This window comes from Dipteris shenzhenensis, chromosome 17, assembly GCF_047967505.1.
Source record: "Dipteris shenzhenensis isolate YYH24624 ecotype China chromosome 17, Dip_SZ_1.0, whole genome shotgun sequence".
Lineage (NCBI taxonomy): Eukaryota > Viridiplantae > Streptophyta > Polypodiopsida > Gleicheniales > Dipteridaceae > Dipteris > Dipteris shenzhenensis.
The window spans coordinates 25,147,726-25,165,858 of record NC_141612.1 but is presented as its reverse complement, the minus strand read 5'-3'; the positions used below and the strand labels follow the sequence as shown (position 1 = coordinate 25,165,858).

At 44.9% G+C, this 18,133-nt stretch overlaps 1 protein-coding gene across 4 annotated transcripts in view; it reads left to right on the top strand.

The window, feature by feature from the left end:
* Window positions 1-18,133, top strand: part of PDE194 (formyltransferase) — a 91,224-nt gene that overhangs the window by 22,763 nt on the left and 50,328 nt on the right. For all 4 annotated transcript variants that reach the window (XM_087388151.1, XM_087388150.1, XM_087388149.1 and 1 more), the window contains one exon: window positions 6,893-6,995. In XM_087388151.1, the coding sequence (XP_087244277.1) occupies window positions 6,893-6,995 (103 nt within the window). The remainder of the gene's footprint in view (window positions 1-6,892; window positions 6,996-18,133) is intronic.

Here is an 18,133-nt window from a genome sequence, read left to right as displayed (position 1 = left end):
CAGTCCCGAATCGGTTGCTACAGACTCTCAGCGAGAGTAGGCTTGAGGCCCCATTGCCTGGCAAGACTCGTAGTGCAGTAAGGCACGCAGGGGGGGCTCTTTCTGTTGAGACAGCTTATGCAGGTACTCTTCTTGATAAAGAAGAACCTGACTCTTTTGAAGAAGCCAAGGATAATGTGCATAGAGAAAATCAGACTTGGGATGTTGTGGATTTGCCACGAGGTAAGCATGCCATTGGTACCAAGTGGGTTTTTAAAGTGAAAAGGAAGCCAGATGGGTCCATTGACAGGTACAAGGTAAGGCTGGTTGCCAAAGGCTATGCACAGAAGAAGGGCATAGATTATGAGGAGACTTTTGCTCCTACATCCTGGATTACCACCATAAGGTCAGTTATTGCCATGGCTGTAAAGTTTGTTTGGAATGTCCATCAGTTGGACATAAAAACAGCTTTCCTTAATGGGGACTTACAGGAAGAGGTTTATGTCAAACAACCTCCTAGATTTGAACTTTCTGGCAAAGATTTAGATTTAGATGCTCGTTGGGGAGAGACTAGAATGAAAACGTTTAGACTTCACAAGCAGTTGTAGCTTGATTGAAGAGATTTTGGACTATCTTTTGATTAGCCTTCTCCTTTAGTGCTAGCCTTCGTCATGGCTGAGTTTGCCCTTCACCTCCGGAGTGCCGACAGAAACTCAGTACGAAGACTTTGTATAAATGGATGCTCAAGTATGTGTGGGTGTGTGGATTTGTATGTGTGAGAGCATATTTTTATACTATGGTCTACACCCACTGTTGGGCGCTGATGACGTCAGTGGGGATGTCATAGTAGCTAGTCCCTGCTATGCATGATGGAGTTTATGGGGTGACTTGCAGATGCATGCTTACAGTGATTCAGATTGCGATGGAGACTATGATACCAGGCAGCCCACTAGTGGTAATTGTTTCTTTTTTGGCAAAGCTTGCATTTCTTGGTTGAGTAAGAAGCAATCTACAGTGGCTACTTCCTCATGTGATGCTGAGTACAGGGCAGCTTTCACAGTGACAATTGAATGTGTTTGGCTGCGACGTTTGTTAGTTGATCTTCGTCTCTTATTGGAGGGTCCTTCTCCAATTCTCACTGATAGTCAGAGTGCTATAGCAGTGGCAAAGAATCTTGTGTTTCATGCTCGCACGAAGCACATTGAGGTTCATTATCATTATGTCAGAGAGAAGTTGCATGCAAGGGAGATCAGTATGATCTATGTGTCAACACATGACAATGTTGCAGACATCTTCACCAAAGCACTTTCACGTGAGAAGTTTGAGGCATTTCGCAGTGCCCTAAACTTCTCTCCTTTTGGTGATTGATCACTATCTTGTACACCACATCGGCACTGCAGGGGGGTGTTAGAATTATTATCTTCTAGGCAGTGGCCAATGTATTGTAATAAGTAGGCTAGGGGCACTTTTCCCTCTATGAGGTTTTTCCCCCTAACCACAGTCTAATCCCTTACTACGGTTAGTGGATAAGATAGGGTTTTGTCACTTAGACAAAACCCCTCACTTCTCTTTTGTACTTACTTCATTTCAGTCCACTATTCAGCAGACTTACGTTCAGCTCACTCTCTTGCTCACTCTTGCTCTCCTTTTGTTCACAAACCAAGCCTTATATAGGCAGACAGAAGGGGCTGGGACCCTGCCTTGGAAGGGGGGCTAAAGCCCTTGGAGTGTGGGCCAAAGGCCCTGGAAAAGAGGGCCCTAAGAGGGGCTGCCTACAGCATATATTCCTATAGACCAGGGTCGGCCCAAACAGACCCTAAAAGTCGGCCATTGGTCGGTTTTTGCAGCAAGGCCTTGGGCCTATAAAAGGAGAGGCTCTGGGCCTCATTCCATATCCTCTGGAGCAGCAAACCTACTGCAGACAGGAGCGGCAGTTAGGGCTTTCTTGGGCCTACTCCCAGGAGGTGCAGGAGACCTACAGAGAGCTGCAGACTGAGCTGCAGACTGAGCTAGTAAGTGCTGCCTACCTAGGCTGATCTACAGGCAGTAAGGTAGAGAGAACCACTCTGGACAGAGAGTCTACATACGCTCGAGATGGAGCACGCGGGCTCAGAGATCTAGAAGTGCTTGACATCTATTTGGTATTGTATCCTGTCCTACTTTGTGGACGGACGGAAATATAAAGTGTTGCTTCTATATTTTTCTCTGAGCATTGTCTATCTATTGGCTTGCACATCTATGCACATTAAGTTAAGAAGTTTGTGATTCCACACCCCACACCACACTGTGTGAGCTCTTGGGCAATTCTATCAGTCTTCCGCTGTGTGTACCCTCTGTTGGGTAATTTCTAACATGGTATCGGAGCCCAAGTAGGAGGCTCACAGGTGTGGGAGCCTGAAGGCAGGGACCTTGCTAAAGGATGACTTTGATCCAGAAGCTCTTGGGAATCGACTTCCAAGACTGGAGGACAGTGCCCTCCCAAGAAGGAGGGTGACTCAGGTTCAGTTAGGTGCGTTTAGAGTTCTGGTCTACTAAAGATTGAGTTTGGTTGACTTTGCTGTGTGGTTTAGCAGCAGAGATGTCGACCTCTTAAGCCTCTTCAGCCCCTGCTCTCCCTTCCTTCTTCCCCAGATTTCTTTCTTTCACTATCCCTAACTTTGGAGAGTCTGGGAAACTGGATGAGACAAACTACCCGATCTGGAAGGTGAAGATCCAAAGTCATTTAGTGGCTCGGAAGCTGTGGAAATTGACAACGAGAGTGGAGGCGAAGCCGGAGGACATGGTGGACAGACAGGGGAATATACTCATGGCATTAGACGGAGAGGAGTTCGAAGCTTGGGAAGACAGAGATGCCCATGCCCTGGGATTGATCATTGGGACTACGGCAGACTTTGTGCTTCCTTACATCTACATGGCCGAGACGTCAGTAGAGGCGTGGGTCACTCTGAAGGATCTTTACGAGACAGACAACCCCTCTCGGATTTTGCTTCTTCAGCATCAGCTCTACAATCTTGATATGGAAGAGGGAGATTCGGTACATGACCACTTCGTCAAGGTGGTGAGGGATCAACTGGGATCAGTTGGTCAGAAGGTGGACTCGTGCCATTTGGCCTTGATGGTACTGAGGAGGCTACCTCGGAGTTTCAAAAGCTTTGTTATGACTGTGACAGCAGGACAGAGGACCAAACCTCTGACTTTTGAGGAGTTGGGTCCATTACTGCTATTAGGAAGCTAAGGAGAAGCTCTACAACAACGACAAAGACGACAAGGCGTTGTTGGCAAAGGATTATGCGGGCAAAGGAAAGAGCAAGCCTAACTGTGACAAGTCCAAGAAAGATGACTCTGATGAGGAGGACACTCCTAAGAGGAAGCAGAAGAAGTGCTTCTATTGTGACACGCCAGGACATTTTGCGAAGGATTGCAGAAAGAAGAAGGCGGATTAGAAAACAAAAGGAAGGAGTCCGCCGACTCAAATTCAGAGGGCGATACAAAGGCCATAGCAAATGTGGTAATCGAAGAGTTGTTCGTGGTGACATCTCTGTGTGTTACCGAGGTCATATATGTTAGGCTGTGTGATATTGAGATGTGGGTCGACGAGAAGTCAGATGCCTTTGTGAAGGTGAAGGACAGCATGGAGTGCTTGGTACCTTCCAGGTGCATGGCTGTTGACACTAACACGAGGGTGGATTCTATGGAGTGCCCTGGGGTCTTATGCTCAAATGGATGCTGTACTTCGGAAGGGGACAATACAAGATTACACAGGCTATTGGTAGGTTTCTTGATGAGGTGCATGGTTTGCTTTCAGAGCAAGCACACAAGCAGTACGATGATTTGGTATGTACTTGATATTCTTCATTTGAGATGGAAGAATAGCAATATGCCTTGGCGCCCTATGGGCCCAAGAGCCTTTTATTGTAAAGGGAGGGAGAGTGTTAAAAGAAAAAGGGTTAATCCTCCCTTCAAAAGGTGACATTATAAAAGGCCAAATTGTTGACTTTGGTCTTCATTGCTATTTGCACAAGTTTGAATACAAGCTCCCTCTTCTCTTCCAAGAGTGGTTTGGGTGTTCCCTTGTTTCCATTGTAGTGCCCTTGTGTTTGCCTCTCCATCCCCCTTCATTCTCCTCTTCCCTTATCCTTCTCCCTCTTCCTTCCTTCTTCCCTCTCCTCCCCTCTACCCCTTCCCTCTTTCTCTCGTGGAATCACATTGCAACAATTCGGAGGCTGCTTGAGTGACACTTGCGGACAACTCGTGCCTTGCATTGCTCTCACAAGGAGTAGCTTGGAGTGGAGGCTCCATCGCCATCTCTTCAACATTCCCATGACACGCGAGTCACCGTCCACACATACATAGAGACCTGCAGTCATGGCTTGATGGAGAAGCAGTTGCCACTCTTCCAAGAAGGTAGGCACTGATGCATTCTCACCTAAAGAATGGTTAACTAGACGACGATGTGCTGAAACTTGGGATGCAATGTCAGAGTGTTCGTAAATAAGTTTGAGGCGGTCCCAAATATTCTTTGAGCGAGGAAGACGATGAACTAGATCGACGTGACAATCTCCAATGGAGAGAATAAGATTAAATTTTGCTTTAGCATCATTGTCTTTCCACGTAGTAATGTCATCTTGATTAGTAGGGGCCGATCCTTGTGCCGCACTGGCAGCAAAGGTAGGTGGAGGAGATGGGGTGGTACCATCTACATACTTCCACAAATCTTCTCGAATGAGCAACGTTTTCATACGAATGGACCACGTACGGTAGTTTGTGTTGGTGAGATAGTCAATTTTATAAGATGAGAAGCCTCTTGATGTAGAGGCCATGGAGAGGTGTGTAGAAGTTCTCCACAATGAATAGCCGAAGAAGATGGCAGTTCCGTTTCTGCTGTGGAGAGACTCTGCTCTTCATATGTCTCAGGTAATGCGAGATTGGAAGGAATTGGCCTTCTTCGAAGGCAGCAGGGGAAGTGTGGGTGCTTCTTCAAATCTCGGATGCAGATTGTTGGAAGGTGAAGGACAAGGTTTACTGAAGCCAGAAGAGTACCTGCTTGAGAGCTCAGTGAGAGTTCGTGGTCTAGGTTATCTGGAGATATTCATTGGTTGCGGACCTTGCCAAAGGAAGGACGGGTTGAAATAGACCCTCAGAGCATGGTGCCTAGAAGACTCCAGTTTGTTCACTCATTATGAGGGGGACAACTGGAAGATCATGATGGTTGGATTGCTCGAGTTCGAAGGCGGGAACGTGACTAGGAGGTGATGCCAGGCGGTGCTACCAAAGATGGACTTATGTACGAGGATGGTGTGCGGAAGTAGAACCAAACTTGGTGGAGGAGGAGCCACTAGATGAAAAGCCATTGAAATGTTCCAGAGGGCTACAACCAGGGAGTTACTGGAGCATCGTCATCGACGTGTTGGCATTAGGCCGAGATGTGTCGGCGAGAGGGGGTGTTGGAAAGGTCACCTCCCCATCTGTAAGCCCCCATATGAGGAGAGCATGGGGGAGGGGATGGCTTCTAAAGGCAATGCTGAATCTACCTAGAACTTGCATCACTCGAGCATCACTCCATCCAAATATTTAATGCTAGTTCTCATTCTAAACTATTGTTATTACAGGCTTATAAACCGACTGAATGCTAATCTAAGCTTGTGAACTAGATGTAAAGTCATTGTTATTACAGTGTGATTCTGGCTCAATGCTAATCTGAGCCTGTGAATTAGATGGTCCCTCATGCACAATCATTGTTATTACAGTCTGATTTCGCCTGAACGCTAATCTGAACCTATGAATTAGATGGTCCCTCATGCACAATCATTGTCACTAAAACAAGCTCGGTGGTTGTTTGAAAATAGTATACTGTTTTCCCTTGTTTTTGCAGCAAGGCCTTGGGCCTATAAAAGGAGAGGCTCTGGGCCTCATTCCATATCCTCTGGAGCAGCAAACCTACTGCAGACAGGAGCAGCAGTTAGGGCTTTCTTGGGCCTACTCCCAGGAGGTGTAGCAGACCTACAGAGAACTGCAGACTGAGCTAGTAAGTGCTGCCTACCTAGGCTGATCTACAGGCAATAAGGTAGAGAGAACCACTTTGGACAGAGAGTCTACATATGCTCGAGGTGGAGCATGCAGGCTCAGAGATCTAGAAGTGCTTGACATCTAGTAGGAGAACCTTTTGGTATTGTATCTTGTCCTACTTTGTGGACGGAATATGCTGCTCCTACTTTTGTCCTTGTACTCGTCATATTGCGTGTTCCTTCGTGAGCTTTGGTCACCACCATCTGTAGTGCAAGCTCCTTAGTCAGCACCCTTAAGCAAACATGTGTTCTCCTACTGGCTGTAGGTGTGCACCAAGTATTGCTCCTGACAAGGTGAGGGCTGTCTCCAATCTGAAGGTGCTGCAAGAAAGGGGGAAGGACCTCAGTCTTGCGCAAACCTTATTGTATTATGTTTGGATTTTCAAAGATCCTTTCTAGTAGATGATCTCCCTGGAAAGCTGTATTGCCTGTGTAATGGAGAAGATGTGGTGACCCACAGCTGAAGCAGTTTGGTCAGCACTTCCTGCCTCCTGTGGGCCATCCAGACAACATGTGTCTCTTTGACGGTGTGCATGGCATCTACCAAAAGAATGCCAATCACCTTTTATCTAGCGAGCATGGGCTGTGTAAAATATGTCAACATTTAGCTTATCAAAGCCCCTAAGATGAATTCTCATAAAGCAAGGAGAGTCATTTCTTTGTGCACTAAGGGATCATACCACATAAAAGGACCGTAAAATCTGCAGTCATGGAGTCATCCACATACATCTTGGCTGAGTTTTTTTATTAAACGTTCAGAATAAATCCTGAGCATTTCATTGTTTATGGACATGTTCACATGTTTAGATTTAGTACATTTGCTAGAAGCACTAACGTGATTGATGCAGGATGCCTTTCTGGCAGGGTTGAAGGAATTACACCCAGACCTTTGTGTAACAGCTGCGTATGGGAACATTTTACCAAAGAGGTTTCTGGAGATTCCAATATATGGTAAAGTGATGTCCTTGCAGGCAAAATTTTCGGCCGATTTACCTATTTAATTCTTTTTCACACTAATGTGCACTGGTTTGTGATTTTCCTGCCATATTGGGTCCCTGTTCTATGAGGATTAAGTCTAGAAAGTGTGATGAAATGACTCAACACCTATGTCTTGTCGCTCCTCTGCTTGTTCCATTTTGATATTGCTGGCCTCCGTTGTTTGTAGAGGAATTCTGGTAGAAGCCTGGTTCTGCCTAAGGAAATCTCCCTCTAGCTTCCCACTATCTCACTCTCTATCCAACTAGAAAGGCTTGGAGATGAAGTATAACAATGCTGTCAGTTTTGGGAATTCTCTGCTGTTTGATTCTTTTACATACCATTTCTTTCTTGCAATTCTAGTTACAAGGCGTTCTGGCATGTTCTTACTGTATCTGTTCTCTTCCTCAAAACATCAGCCTTCAGCAATAGTTTAGCAACCACTAGTGAGAAAAAGCTGCCTAATGCCAGCATATTTGGAAGACTGTAATATGCAGTCCTTATGTTGCAACCAAAGAATAAATCATAAAGTTCTTCAGTGTGAATGGAAAATGCTATGGATTGTAATTGCAAAAAATCTAGAATTCATGAACATGGAAGGGAGCGGCTGGCTAGGGAGCTAAGAATGCCATATTTGTAGTTGCTTGATCGTGCTACATCTACCCATTGAAAATGTATTACAACAGTTTGTGTTCATCTCCTCATATCACATTGTAAACATAGTCAGAATCAAGTGCTGGATGCTTTAAGCAAGATTGGAGAGGATAAAGGTACCGAGCTTTGTTGAGATAGGAATTGATTCTATCATTCTCTGTCATCTGAAAGAATAATACAAGGCTGGTAGGTATTTCTATTAGATCTTGCATGAAGTCGTGGATGGATCTTGAGATAAAGTGCTAAGGTTTGTTGAGATAGGAAAAGTCCTGTTGAAACCTCGAAACGATAAAACAGATGGAACGTTTTGAAATAGGACGAAACACTCTCAACAAAACCTTTGTTTCGCCCAAATCAATATAGACTTTTTTGCCCGATTTTCGCCCTATTTTTTCTAGAATCCATATGCTTTTCATTCTTGAAACCATAAATATTAATTGGTCTAAAGTTGAAACTTGAGAAAGGAGATTGAAAGCTTGAAAGCTTGAATTTAAATAAACTTGAATGTTTCCGATTTCGTTTTTAGGTGTCTTGACTTGTATTTCTCTTTGTTCACTCTAAACTTGAATATAACATATCTTATTTGCCCATATCCTTATATATATTTAGTATCATTTTGAAACCTATCCGAACTTCCTTTTTAGGTGTCTTGAGTCTTGACTTGTATTTCTCTTTGTTCACTCTAAACTTGAATATACCATATCCCATTTTCCCTTATCCTTGGATATATTAAGTATCAATCCAAAACCTATATGCCCAAATACATCAAGAAAAGATCTCAATATATGACAAGTATGTTGGGGTAAAGGCACATTGCCACCCCTTTATTAAAGATATGACACCTATGACTGTCTTAAGACAGTCATAGGGTGAAAAAAACCTAATCCTAATAAAACCTATGAGTTTGTGGTGTGGCTCATCACTTCACACCCACATCTTTTGTGTCACCTCTCTCTCTCACTCTCTCCCCGTTGTACTTCTCCCTCATTCTTTCCCTCTCAACTGGTATCAGAGCCTTCACCTCTCCACTCCTCTACCCCTCCCTCTTTCCCCCTCGGGCCTTGTGCCCTCAGCAGCCTCAGCAGTGAGCTCGGCATTGAGCAGGGCAGCGCGCAGGCAGCGTGCGGGCAGCAGCAGGGAAACGCGCAGCAGCGCGGGCAGCGCGGGGCAGCGCGCGTGCGGGCAGAGCAGGGCGGCGCGGAGCAGCGCTTGCAGCTGCAACAGCAGCAGCTAGCTGCTGCTAGCTGCTACCCGCCACCAAGCGGGCGCAGCCAGTGCGCAGCACCGGCGCGCACCCAGGCAGCACACGGGGCAGCCGTACGGGAGCGTCCCGTACGGAATCCGTACCAGACGTACGGAATCCGTACTTTCCGTACGGAAGCCGTACAAGTACCTGTCGAAATTTTTTTTCTCTGTTCTGGGATTTCGTACCCTGCGCAGGTACAGCAGGTACAGCAGGCATTTTTTTTTTGGGGGAAGAAGAAAAAGAGAGAGCACTCTGCTCCACATTCCCGGTTGTTCAGTTCTCACAACTGTGTGTTGAAGGTACAGCAAGTACCCTCGTGTCCCTCGTGCTTGAGGTGACTAGTACCACAGTGTGTGGTGGTTGCACAGTTATCTTGTTTTCGGGAAGGTCAAATGCCTTGATTTTGCAGAGGGCTTTTATGCTTTTGCTGAGTGCAAATCTCAGCTTTTGGGTGACATTTTCTAAGGGCTTTTGCTTGGAAGTTTATGCAGTGTATGCCTTGAGGCAGCGTGGAGCCAGGGAGCCCACATTGGTCTTGTTTCCACAGTGTATTCAGTGACATTTCTTGCGGGTCACATTCTGTGTACGACACTTTGAAAATCTCAGTTGAGCCACGCTTGGCCAGGGCGCATCGAGTTTACTCGGTCCCTAACTGTCCATCGTTGACAATGCTCAAAAGATTTTCTCTTCAGTGTTTGTACGTTGGGATCTGTGTTGTTATTGTGTACACAGGGCTGTTTATGCATTGCATTGTCAGGTGAAAGTGCCAGGAGAGCGCTGTATTTTGTATGCTACCTCAGTGTTGAGGTGTTTTTCACTTGGTACAGGTGTCAAATCAAGGGGCTTTTGCCCAGATTTTGCTTGAGAGCACTTAAGTTACTGTTTGAGACCTTCAGATGCCTTTTATCCCCTTGGCAGAAGGGTGATTGCTTGGGATTTGTCCCATTTTCTGTTGCAGGTTTGTGACAAGCTGAAGTGTCTGGAGCCTCTTTTCAGTGAACAAAACAGTGTATGACAAGTGGTTTATGCATATAAAATCAGTGCAATACCTCATCTGAGGTGGGAGAAGTGTCCAGGATAGCAGTGTTTTGTGCTTCGTCAGCTGATGATGCACTGATAAAGCACTTGTGGAACAGCTGCAGCATTCTGAAATTACTGTTTTATGCCTATTTGAGCACGGTACAGTGTGTCAGAAGGTACAGTAACTGGAGGGAAATTTTCTGTTTTGCTGCAGATTTTTTGACAGTAAAAACAGCACTATTGTGAGTGCTCCTGGCTCTTGATAGAGCAGGTTTTTCTGAGAAATCAGAATTTTATTCAGTCATTTTTTTGACTTACAGGGAGTCAGGTACTTTCCTTATCTGATATGGCATCAGGGGGAAGTGAATCATCAATTCTGAACATAAAGAAATTGGAAGGGGCACACAATTATGCATTATGGGCAGAACAGTGTTTGAATGTACTTCTGCTGAAGAAGATTTCTAAGCCCATAAGGGTGAAGGGTGTCAAGCCATCTGGGATGTCAGATGATGAGTGGGAGGAGCTAGATTTGTCCGCGAGGGCTGCTATCATGCTTACTCTCAGTGATTCTCTTGTGTTCAATGTTCAGGCTGAAAAGACCTCTTATGGCCTATGGCAGAGGCTAGCAGAGTTGTATGGCCAAAAGAGTTCAGCCAGTAAGGTTTATTGGTTGAAGAAGCTGGTTGATCTTCGCATGAAGGAAGGTACAGCTATGACCTCACACTTGAGTGAGTTCAATGCCATCTTTACACAGCTGATTGCACAGGGGTTGAACCTTGATGAGGAGTTCAAGGCTACTTTCTTGTTGTGTACCCTCCCTGAGAGTTGGGACACTTTCAAGACCACCCTGTCTAATTCAAATGTCACTCTTATATATGCTGATGTAGAGAGCTCTCTCCTTATGGAGGAGATGAGCAGGAAGAATAATGCGGGCAGCAAGTCTTCAAATGCTTTGCAGGTATAGGAAAGAGGCAGGACTCAGCAGAAGGGAAGATCTGCCAGTAAGTCCAAATCTCGCAGTCAGTCTCGTGGCAAAAAGGATATTGAATGCTTTTATTGTGGCAAGAAGGGACATGTGAAGTCTAAGTGCTTCAAGTTTATACGGGATCAGAAAGCCAAGAAGGCTGAGGCAAAGGATGCAGGCAGTGGAAGCAAAGGCAAAGGCAAGGCCAAGGCAGATGACTTGGATGCAGTGAATGTTGCAGCAGAAGACAGTGAAAGTGACAGGCATGATGTTTTATGCTCTTCTGCTGTAATTGCACATACTTTGGTTATTGATGGCCATGACATGCACACCTGGCTCTTGGATTCAGGTGCTTCTTTTCATGTTACTCCTCATAGGGAGTGGTTTACTTCCTACACAGGTACTCATGGAGTTGTTCACCTTGGGAACAACTATGCATGTCAGATTGCAGGGATTGGCAGTATACAGATAGTATTCCCTGATGGACGCATATTTATGCTTGATGGTGTTCGCCATGTGCCGCAAATCAAGAAAAATCTGATTAGCACTGGCTTGTTGGATGACAGTGGTTACCACACCACATTTGGGGATTCCAAATGGGTGATTACTGATGGCCAGGTTATAGTGGCTGAGGGTTATAAAAGTGATACCTTGTACCCTCTTTATGTTTCCAGTGTAGGTAATCATGTTGTTGCCATAATCGAGCTGCCAAAGGTTTCATTGTGGCATAGCCGGTTGGGACACATGTCCGTTAAAGGAATGCAAGAACTGTCACGATTGGGTTATCTGCCGTCTCTTTCATTTTCAGATTTGCCTACTTGTGATCATTGCATATTTGGCAAGCATTCTATGACTCCTCATAAGAGGAGAACTCCTCAAAATAGAGCACCGCTTGATCTAGTGCACACTGATTTGTGTGAAATGCCACAGCTATCACTAGGGGGTGCAAAGTATTTCATTACTTTTATTGATGATGCCACACGCAAAGTGTGGGTCTATTTCTTGAAGCATAAGAGTGATGCCTTAGATGCTTTCAAGAAGTATGTCGCTCAGGTTGAGAATCGGACAGGTCGCAGGCTGAAATGCCTCAGATCCGATAATGGGGGTGAGTATGTGTCACATGCTTTTGTACAGTTTTGCGAAGCTAAGGGCATTAAACAGGAACTCACAGCCCCTCATAATGCATCTCAAAATGGTGTGAGTGAGCGGATGAATCGAACTATTCAGGAGAAGGTTCGATGTATGTTGTCTTATGCTGCATTGCCCCATGGCTTTTGGGCAGAAGCCGTGCAAACAGCAGTTCACATAATTAACAGGTCGCCGAACAAGGCTTTGGAGTTGAAAGTGCCAGAGGAGGTGTGGTCTGTTGGAATACTGAAAGGAAAGAGTAGAGTGGACACAAAATCAGAATACTTGCATATAGAATGAAGAAGAAAGAAGGCACCTCATACAAGGTCACTGACATCACTGATGACCTCAAAGCTCCACAATCATCTCCTCAATCTGCTCCTAGATTCTCTCAATCATCCTATGTGGCTTTTCCACCACCTAACTGTGCTTGTGGGCACCTAACTGTGCCTCTAGCACTCACACATAGAAACATAAGGTGTGCCTGAGGCATACACCTTGAGATATCCCAACAAACCCCCCCTCAAGGGAATGCCTCAGGCTATGTCAAGGATACATCTAGTCCCATAGTTTCTCATGCCATCTCATGGTGGTCAAGGATTAATCTATGGCTAGGTTCTCATGCTAGCAAGGGTTCCCTTGGGTGTAAGGTAAACAGAAAGGGATACAAACAGACCTTCCAATGGTTATCTCCTCTGCATGTACATGCATACAATGTCTGCAGAAGGTACCATGGAACAAAACATACACATGGCCTACATCATAAGGTGACCAGAGGTGTTTACAAAACACACAAAACACAATAGTTTATTTTCATTCATTTTGGAGGACTATCCAGGCTGAGTACCTTGACATAAAAAGAGAGATCTGGAGCATACATAGAGATGTGTTTAAAATGCATAATCTTCAAAGGATGCCTCATCTTGTGGAGGCTCATTAACTGTAAGTAGATTTGCATTTTCTGTCTTTGCTTTGTCTCTGCAAAACTTCTCACTATGGTTGTTTTTGCCACAGTGCTTGCATGGATTTACTTTGAAGCAGTCCTTTGAAAGGTGATTTGTCTTTCCACAGTGATTGCAAGGAGAATACTTGCCCTTCTGGAATTTCATAACATAAGCAGTGTCATTGCCTTTCCTTAGCTCCATATGTCTTTCTTCTTCTTGGAGAGCTGAGATAATGTCTTCAAGGTTTGGATTGGGAAGATTCTTCAAAGTGCTTACAATGTGATCAAAACTTTCAGGCATACTCTTAAGTAGTACTGCCATAGCATCATCAGGGGTGATAGGAGAGTTGATAGAAGCTAACTGAGTCATAAGACTCCGCATATAGTTGACATGAGCAGCTAAAGTAGTATTGCCATCTTTAATTTAAAGAAAGAGATTTTAAGTGATAGTTTAGATATGTGAGAGCTTGCACCAAAAATCAAATCTAGCTTCTGCCATGCTTCCGATGGAGACTCCAAGTCAGATATATGATGTATGTAATCATCACCCAAAGCTAAAGCAATTATACCATATGCTTTTTCTTCTCTTGCTGGATCCCTTGCCGGTCGTGTCGGAGCTGAAGATTCTCCAGCATTTGAGGCCGTAGAAGAAGCTGTAGGAGTAGGTTTGACAAGTCCCCATAAGTTCTCCCGCATCAATGCAAATTTTACCTTCATTTGCCATGTATGGAAGCCCTTTCCATTGAACTTCTCAAGATTATATAAAGTAGCCATGAGAGGGTCTAACCCAGATATTGGGCAGTGTCTATCTCTCTTACAAGGCAAAAAGAACTGAAATACTTCCAAAGTATAGGCACTTGATGTAGCAAATAGTAGTGACTAGTTTTCAAACAATGATGCTACTTTTTGCATGCTTCATAGAAGTGAATGAAATAAACACTTCCCAATCACAACCAGGTCTAGTAAGTCAAAACAAAACTGAAGCAACACTTGTAGTGAAGTTATTGAAAACTTCAAAAGACCAGAAATGCTAGAGTAGCATTTTATGTAGCATCATTTTCAAAAGTATGTCAAAACTGTCAAAACTAGAGAGCTGAACTTGGAGGGCTCATATCACACTCTTCAAAGCAAAAGAAAGGGGGCTTTCTGAGGCAAAAGAAAGCTGGTATACCACAGTAGATCCTCTGGGAAGAAGAGGCGAAAATATGCGTCAGGTCGCCTTCACCTTCTTGAACAAAGTCGACTGGTTTTTCTCTGTTTTCTCCTTCAATATGCAGCCATTGCTGCTCAGATTTCAGCACAAGGTAGCTCTAGGTATGGAGAAGCTTGCCCTGGAAGGAATTAGGAAAAGACAGAGCAGGCGCAGAGAACTTGCAGAGAACTTCGACGATTTTCCTGCAATGGCGACGAGCAGCGCGTTTTATTCGTCGATTCCTTTCAGCCAGGAGTGCGCCCCAACTAGGTGGATCTTCAGCTGGAAGGGCGTGGGAAATGAGTGAGAGTTGGAGGAGAACAAGCTTAAGCAAGTTTTTGGAAGAAGAGGGAGAGATGGTGAAGAAGAAGAAGAAGAAGAAGATGATGATGTGGCAAAAATGGGCTCAAGGAGGATCAAATGGCTCTGATACCATGTTGGAATACTGAAAGGAAAGAGTAGAGTGGACACAAAATCAGAATACTTGCATATAGAATGAAGAAGAAAGAGGTCCTTAAGTAGGCACCTCATACAAGGTCACTGACATCACTGATGACCTCAAAGCTCCACAATCATCTCCTCAATCTGCTCCTAGATTCTCTCAATCATCCTATGTGGCTTTTCCACCACCTAACTGTGCTTGTGGGCACCTAACTGTGCCTCTAGCACTCACACATAGAAACATAAGGTGTGCCTGAGGCATACACCTTGAGATATCCCAACATGGTCTGGCAAGCCACCTTCATATAAGCACTTACGTGTGTTTGGCTGCGAGTGCTTTGCTCATATACGCAAAGAACTGCGCACCAAACTGGAGCCAAAGTCTTCTAGATGCATCTTTATGGGTTATGGTGACGAAGGTGAAATGGGGTACAGGTTATGGGATCCCGTTAAATGGAAGATTATACGTAGCAATGATGTCATCTTTAAAGAGGATAGTGTACACAAAGAACCCGATCAACCTGTGGAATACAGGAGGGTTATTTATGATGATGTCGGACAGCAAAGAATGCCCATTTATATGCAGCAGCAGGCTGCTGCAGATAACCTTGTTCAAGAGGGTATACAGGCTGAAAATCAGCCAGATAATTTTGCCAATGATGCACCACTGGATATGCCAGCAAATGGGGCTGTAGAACAGCCAGATATGGTGGTACAGCCACCCGTCATGCATGACGAACAGGCTAGACAGCAGCCTCATCCGGAACATTTTGTTAGGAGGAGCACCCGTGTACAACGGCCTCCTGACAGGTTTGTTCCAGGAGCCAATAATGTGGCTGATTTTATCATGTTGACAGATTGTGGTGAGCCTTCCAGCTTCAAGGAAGCTATGGGAAGAACAGAGAAAAGGAAGTGGGAGAAAGCCATGCAGTCAGAAATGGACTCCCTACTTCAAAATGATACATGGGACTTGGTGCAGCTACCTGTAGGCAGAAAGGTTTTGCCATGCAAGTGGGTTTACAAAGTCAAAGTGGATTCAAATGCTTTACCGAGGTATAAGGCCAGATTGGTTGCCAAGGGATTTAAGCAGGAGAAGGGCATTGACTTTGATGAGATCTTTTCCCCTGTCGTCAAGATGACTACTTTGAGAGCAGTGTTAGCTCTTGTTGCTCATGAGGACATGGATTTGTGTCAGATGGATGTGAAGACTGCTTTTCTTCACGGAGATCTCCATGATGAGATCTACATGAGTCAGCCAGAGGGATATGCTGTTAAAGGAAAAGAGCAGCTTGTGTGTAAGCTCAAGAGGAGCTTGTATGGACTCAAGCAGGCGCCAAGAGAATGGTACAAGAAGTTTGATGCTTTCATGCAGTCCCAAGGGTATCATAGGTGTGAGACCGATCATCTTGTACACCAAACGGGCAAAGGATGGCAGTTTGATGCTACTCATTCTATATGTGGATGACATGCTAATTGCCAGTAAATCTCAGCAGGAGATTAGTGCTTTGAAGAAACAACTGCATAAGTCTTTTGACATGAAAGACTTGGGTGATGCAAACCATATTCTTGGCATGCGGATTACTCGTGACAGGTCCAAGGGACTTTTGTTTCTGTCACAGAAGGAGTACATTGACAAAGTACTGCAGAGGTTTAAAATGGAGGGGGGGAAGTCTATTAGTACCCCGTTGCCTCCACATTTAAAACTCAGCAGTAAGGACAGCCCCAGATCAGATGATGATAAGGCTGAAATGGCCAAGGTTCCGTATGCATCTGCAGTTAGTTCTTTGATGTATGCCATGGTTGCCACTCGTACGGATATTGCTTTTGCGGTGGGAGTCATCAGCAGGTATATGGCAAATCCAGGCAAGCGGCACTGGGAAGCAGTGAAAGGTGTCTTGAGGTATCTCAAGGGTACCAAAGACTTGTGCATATGCTATGGTAGGCAGGATGCATTGGTGCATGGTTTTACAGATTCAGACTATGCAGGGAATGCAGATAACCGGAAATCTACTACCGGTTATATTTTCACATTTGCAGGAGGTGCTATATCATGGGTGTCTCGGTTGCAGAAATGCATTGCGCTGTCAACCACTGAAGCTGAATATGTTGCAGCCACTGAGGCTTGCAAGGAAGCAATATGGCTTACTCGGCTGGTGGGAGATTTGGGCATTACAGGAGATATGCCAGTTTTGCATTGTGATAGTCAGAGTGCTATCATGTTGGCAAAGAATCCGGTCTTTCATCAGAAGACCAAGCACATAGATGTGAAATATCATTTCATCAGGGAGGTACTGGAAGACAAGCGACTTGAGCTTGTGAAGGTGCATACTGATGATAATCCTGTAGATTTGCTCACTAAGAGCTTGCCTACAGAGCGGTTTGCACATTGCCGCCACATCATGGGATTAGGATGAGACCATTCTTATTTTATGGTCTTGTATACAGTAACTGTATATTGCTGTAATTTTTATTCTTTTCTCCCCTTTAGGCACATTGGCCTTTAGGTGGGAGGTTGTTGGGGTAAAGGCACATTGCCACCCCTTTATTAAAGATATGACACCTATGACTGAGTCATAGGGTGAAAAAAACCTAATCCTAATAAAACCTATGAGTTTGTGGTGTGGCTCATCACTTCACACCCACATCTTTTGTGTCACCTCTCTCTCTCACTCTCTCCCCGTTGTACTTCTCCTGTTGAGAGTTCACGCTCAACATCATGTGATCATGTGTGCATAGCACCATCACGTGATCATATGTGCATAGCACTAACCTTATAGAGTGCTATAAAGGAAAGGGTTAGATCCCCTAACCCTAACCCTAAAAGGGTTTGTATATATTCTATTTTTTCAACTAATTCTAGTGTACAGTAGTCATTTGTGGTGTGCTCTCTAGCTGTGCCCTCTCTCCTCATCTCCACTCTTCTCCTCTCCCCTCTTCATATTTTGTCATGGTATCAGAGCATCCTTGTCTTCCGCCGAGACATTGAGATTCTTGAGAGTGTGAGAGAGATTGAGTGTTCCTTTCACTTCCGTAGAGTGATAGAGAGAATTTCCGTCATACAATTCTGTCCATGTGAGAGAGAGAGACTTCCATGGATAGAGAGGTCTTCAAAGGTTTCGTGAGAAAGATAGGGAGTGTCTTCTTTCTGTGAGAGAAAGAGATTGAAATCTATTCATTCTGAGAGAAATCTATTGAGAGAGTATTCGTTAAGAGAGTTTCTTTCTCTCATGGTTCACAAAAAGAGAGTTTCCTTCAACAACTTGCGGCCTCTCCAATAGCATGCTTTAGCACACAGACCGACCGGCTACATAGTCTCAGCAAACGGCCTAAGCTTCATCAACCTGCCATCGTGACTCCTTCAGCAAACTCTCCAACGAAGCGCCACTCCATCAACGACACCTCAATAGAGCCCCAACTATCCTCAACGATTGGCTATTGAGCCTCGACTCCAAGCCTTCTGCAGCGGATGCATAGCGGCCAAGGCTCCCTTCAACAACCGCTACGGGCCATTGACGCGATGCCAGCT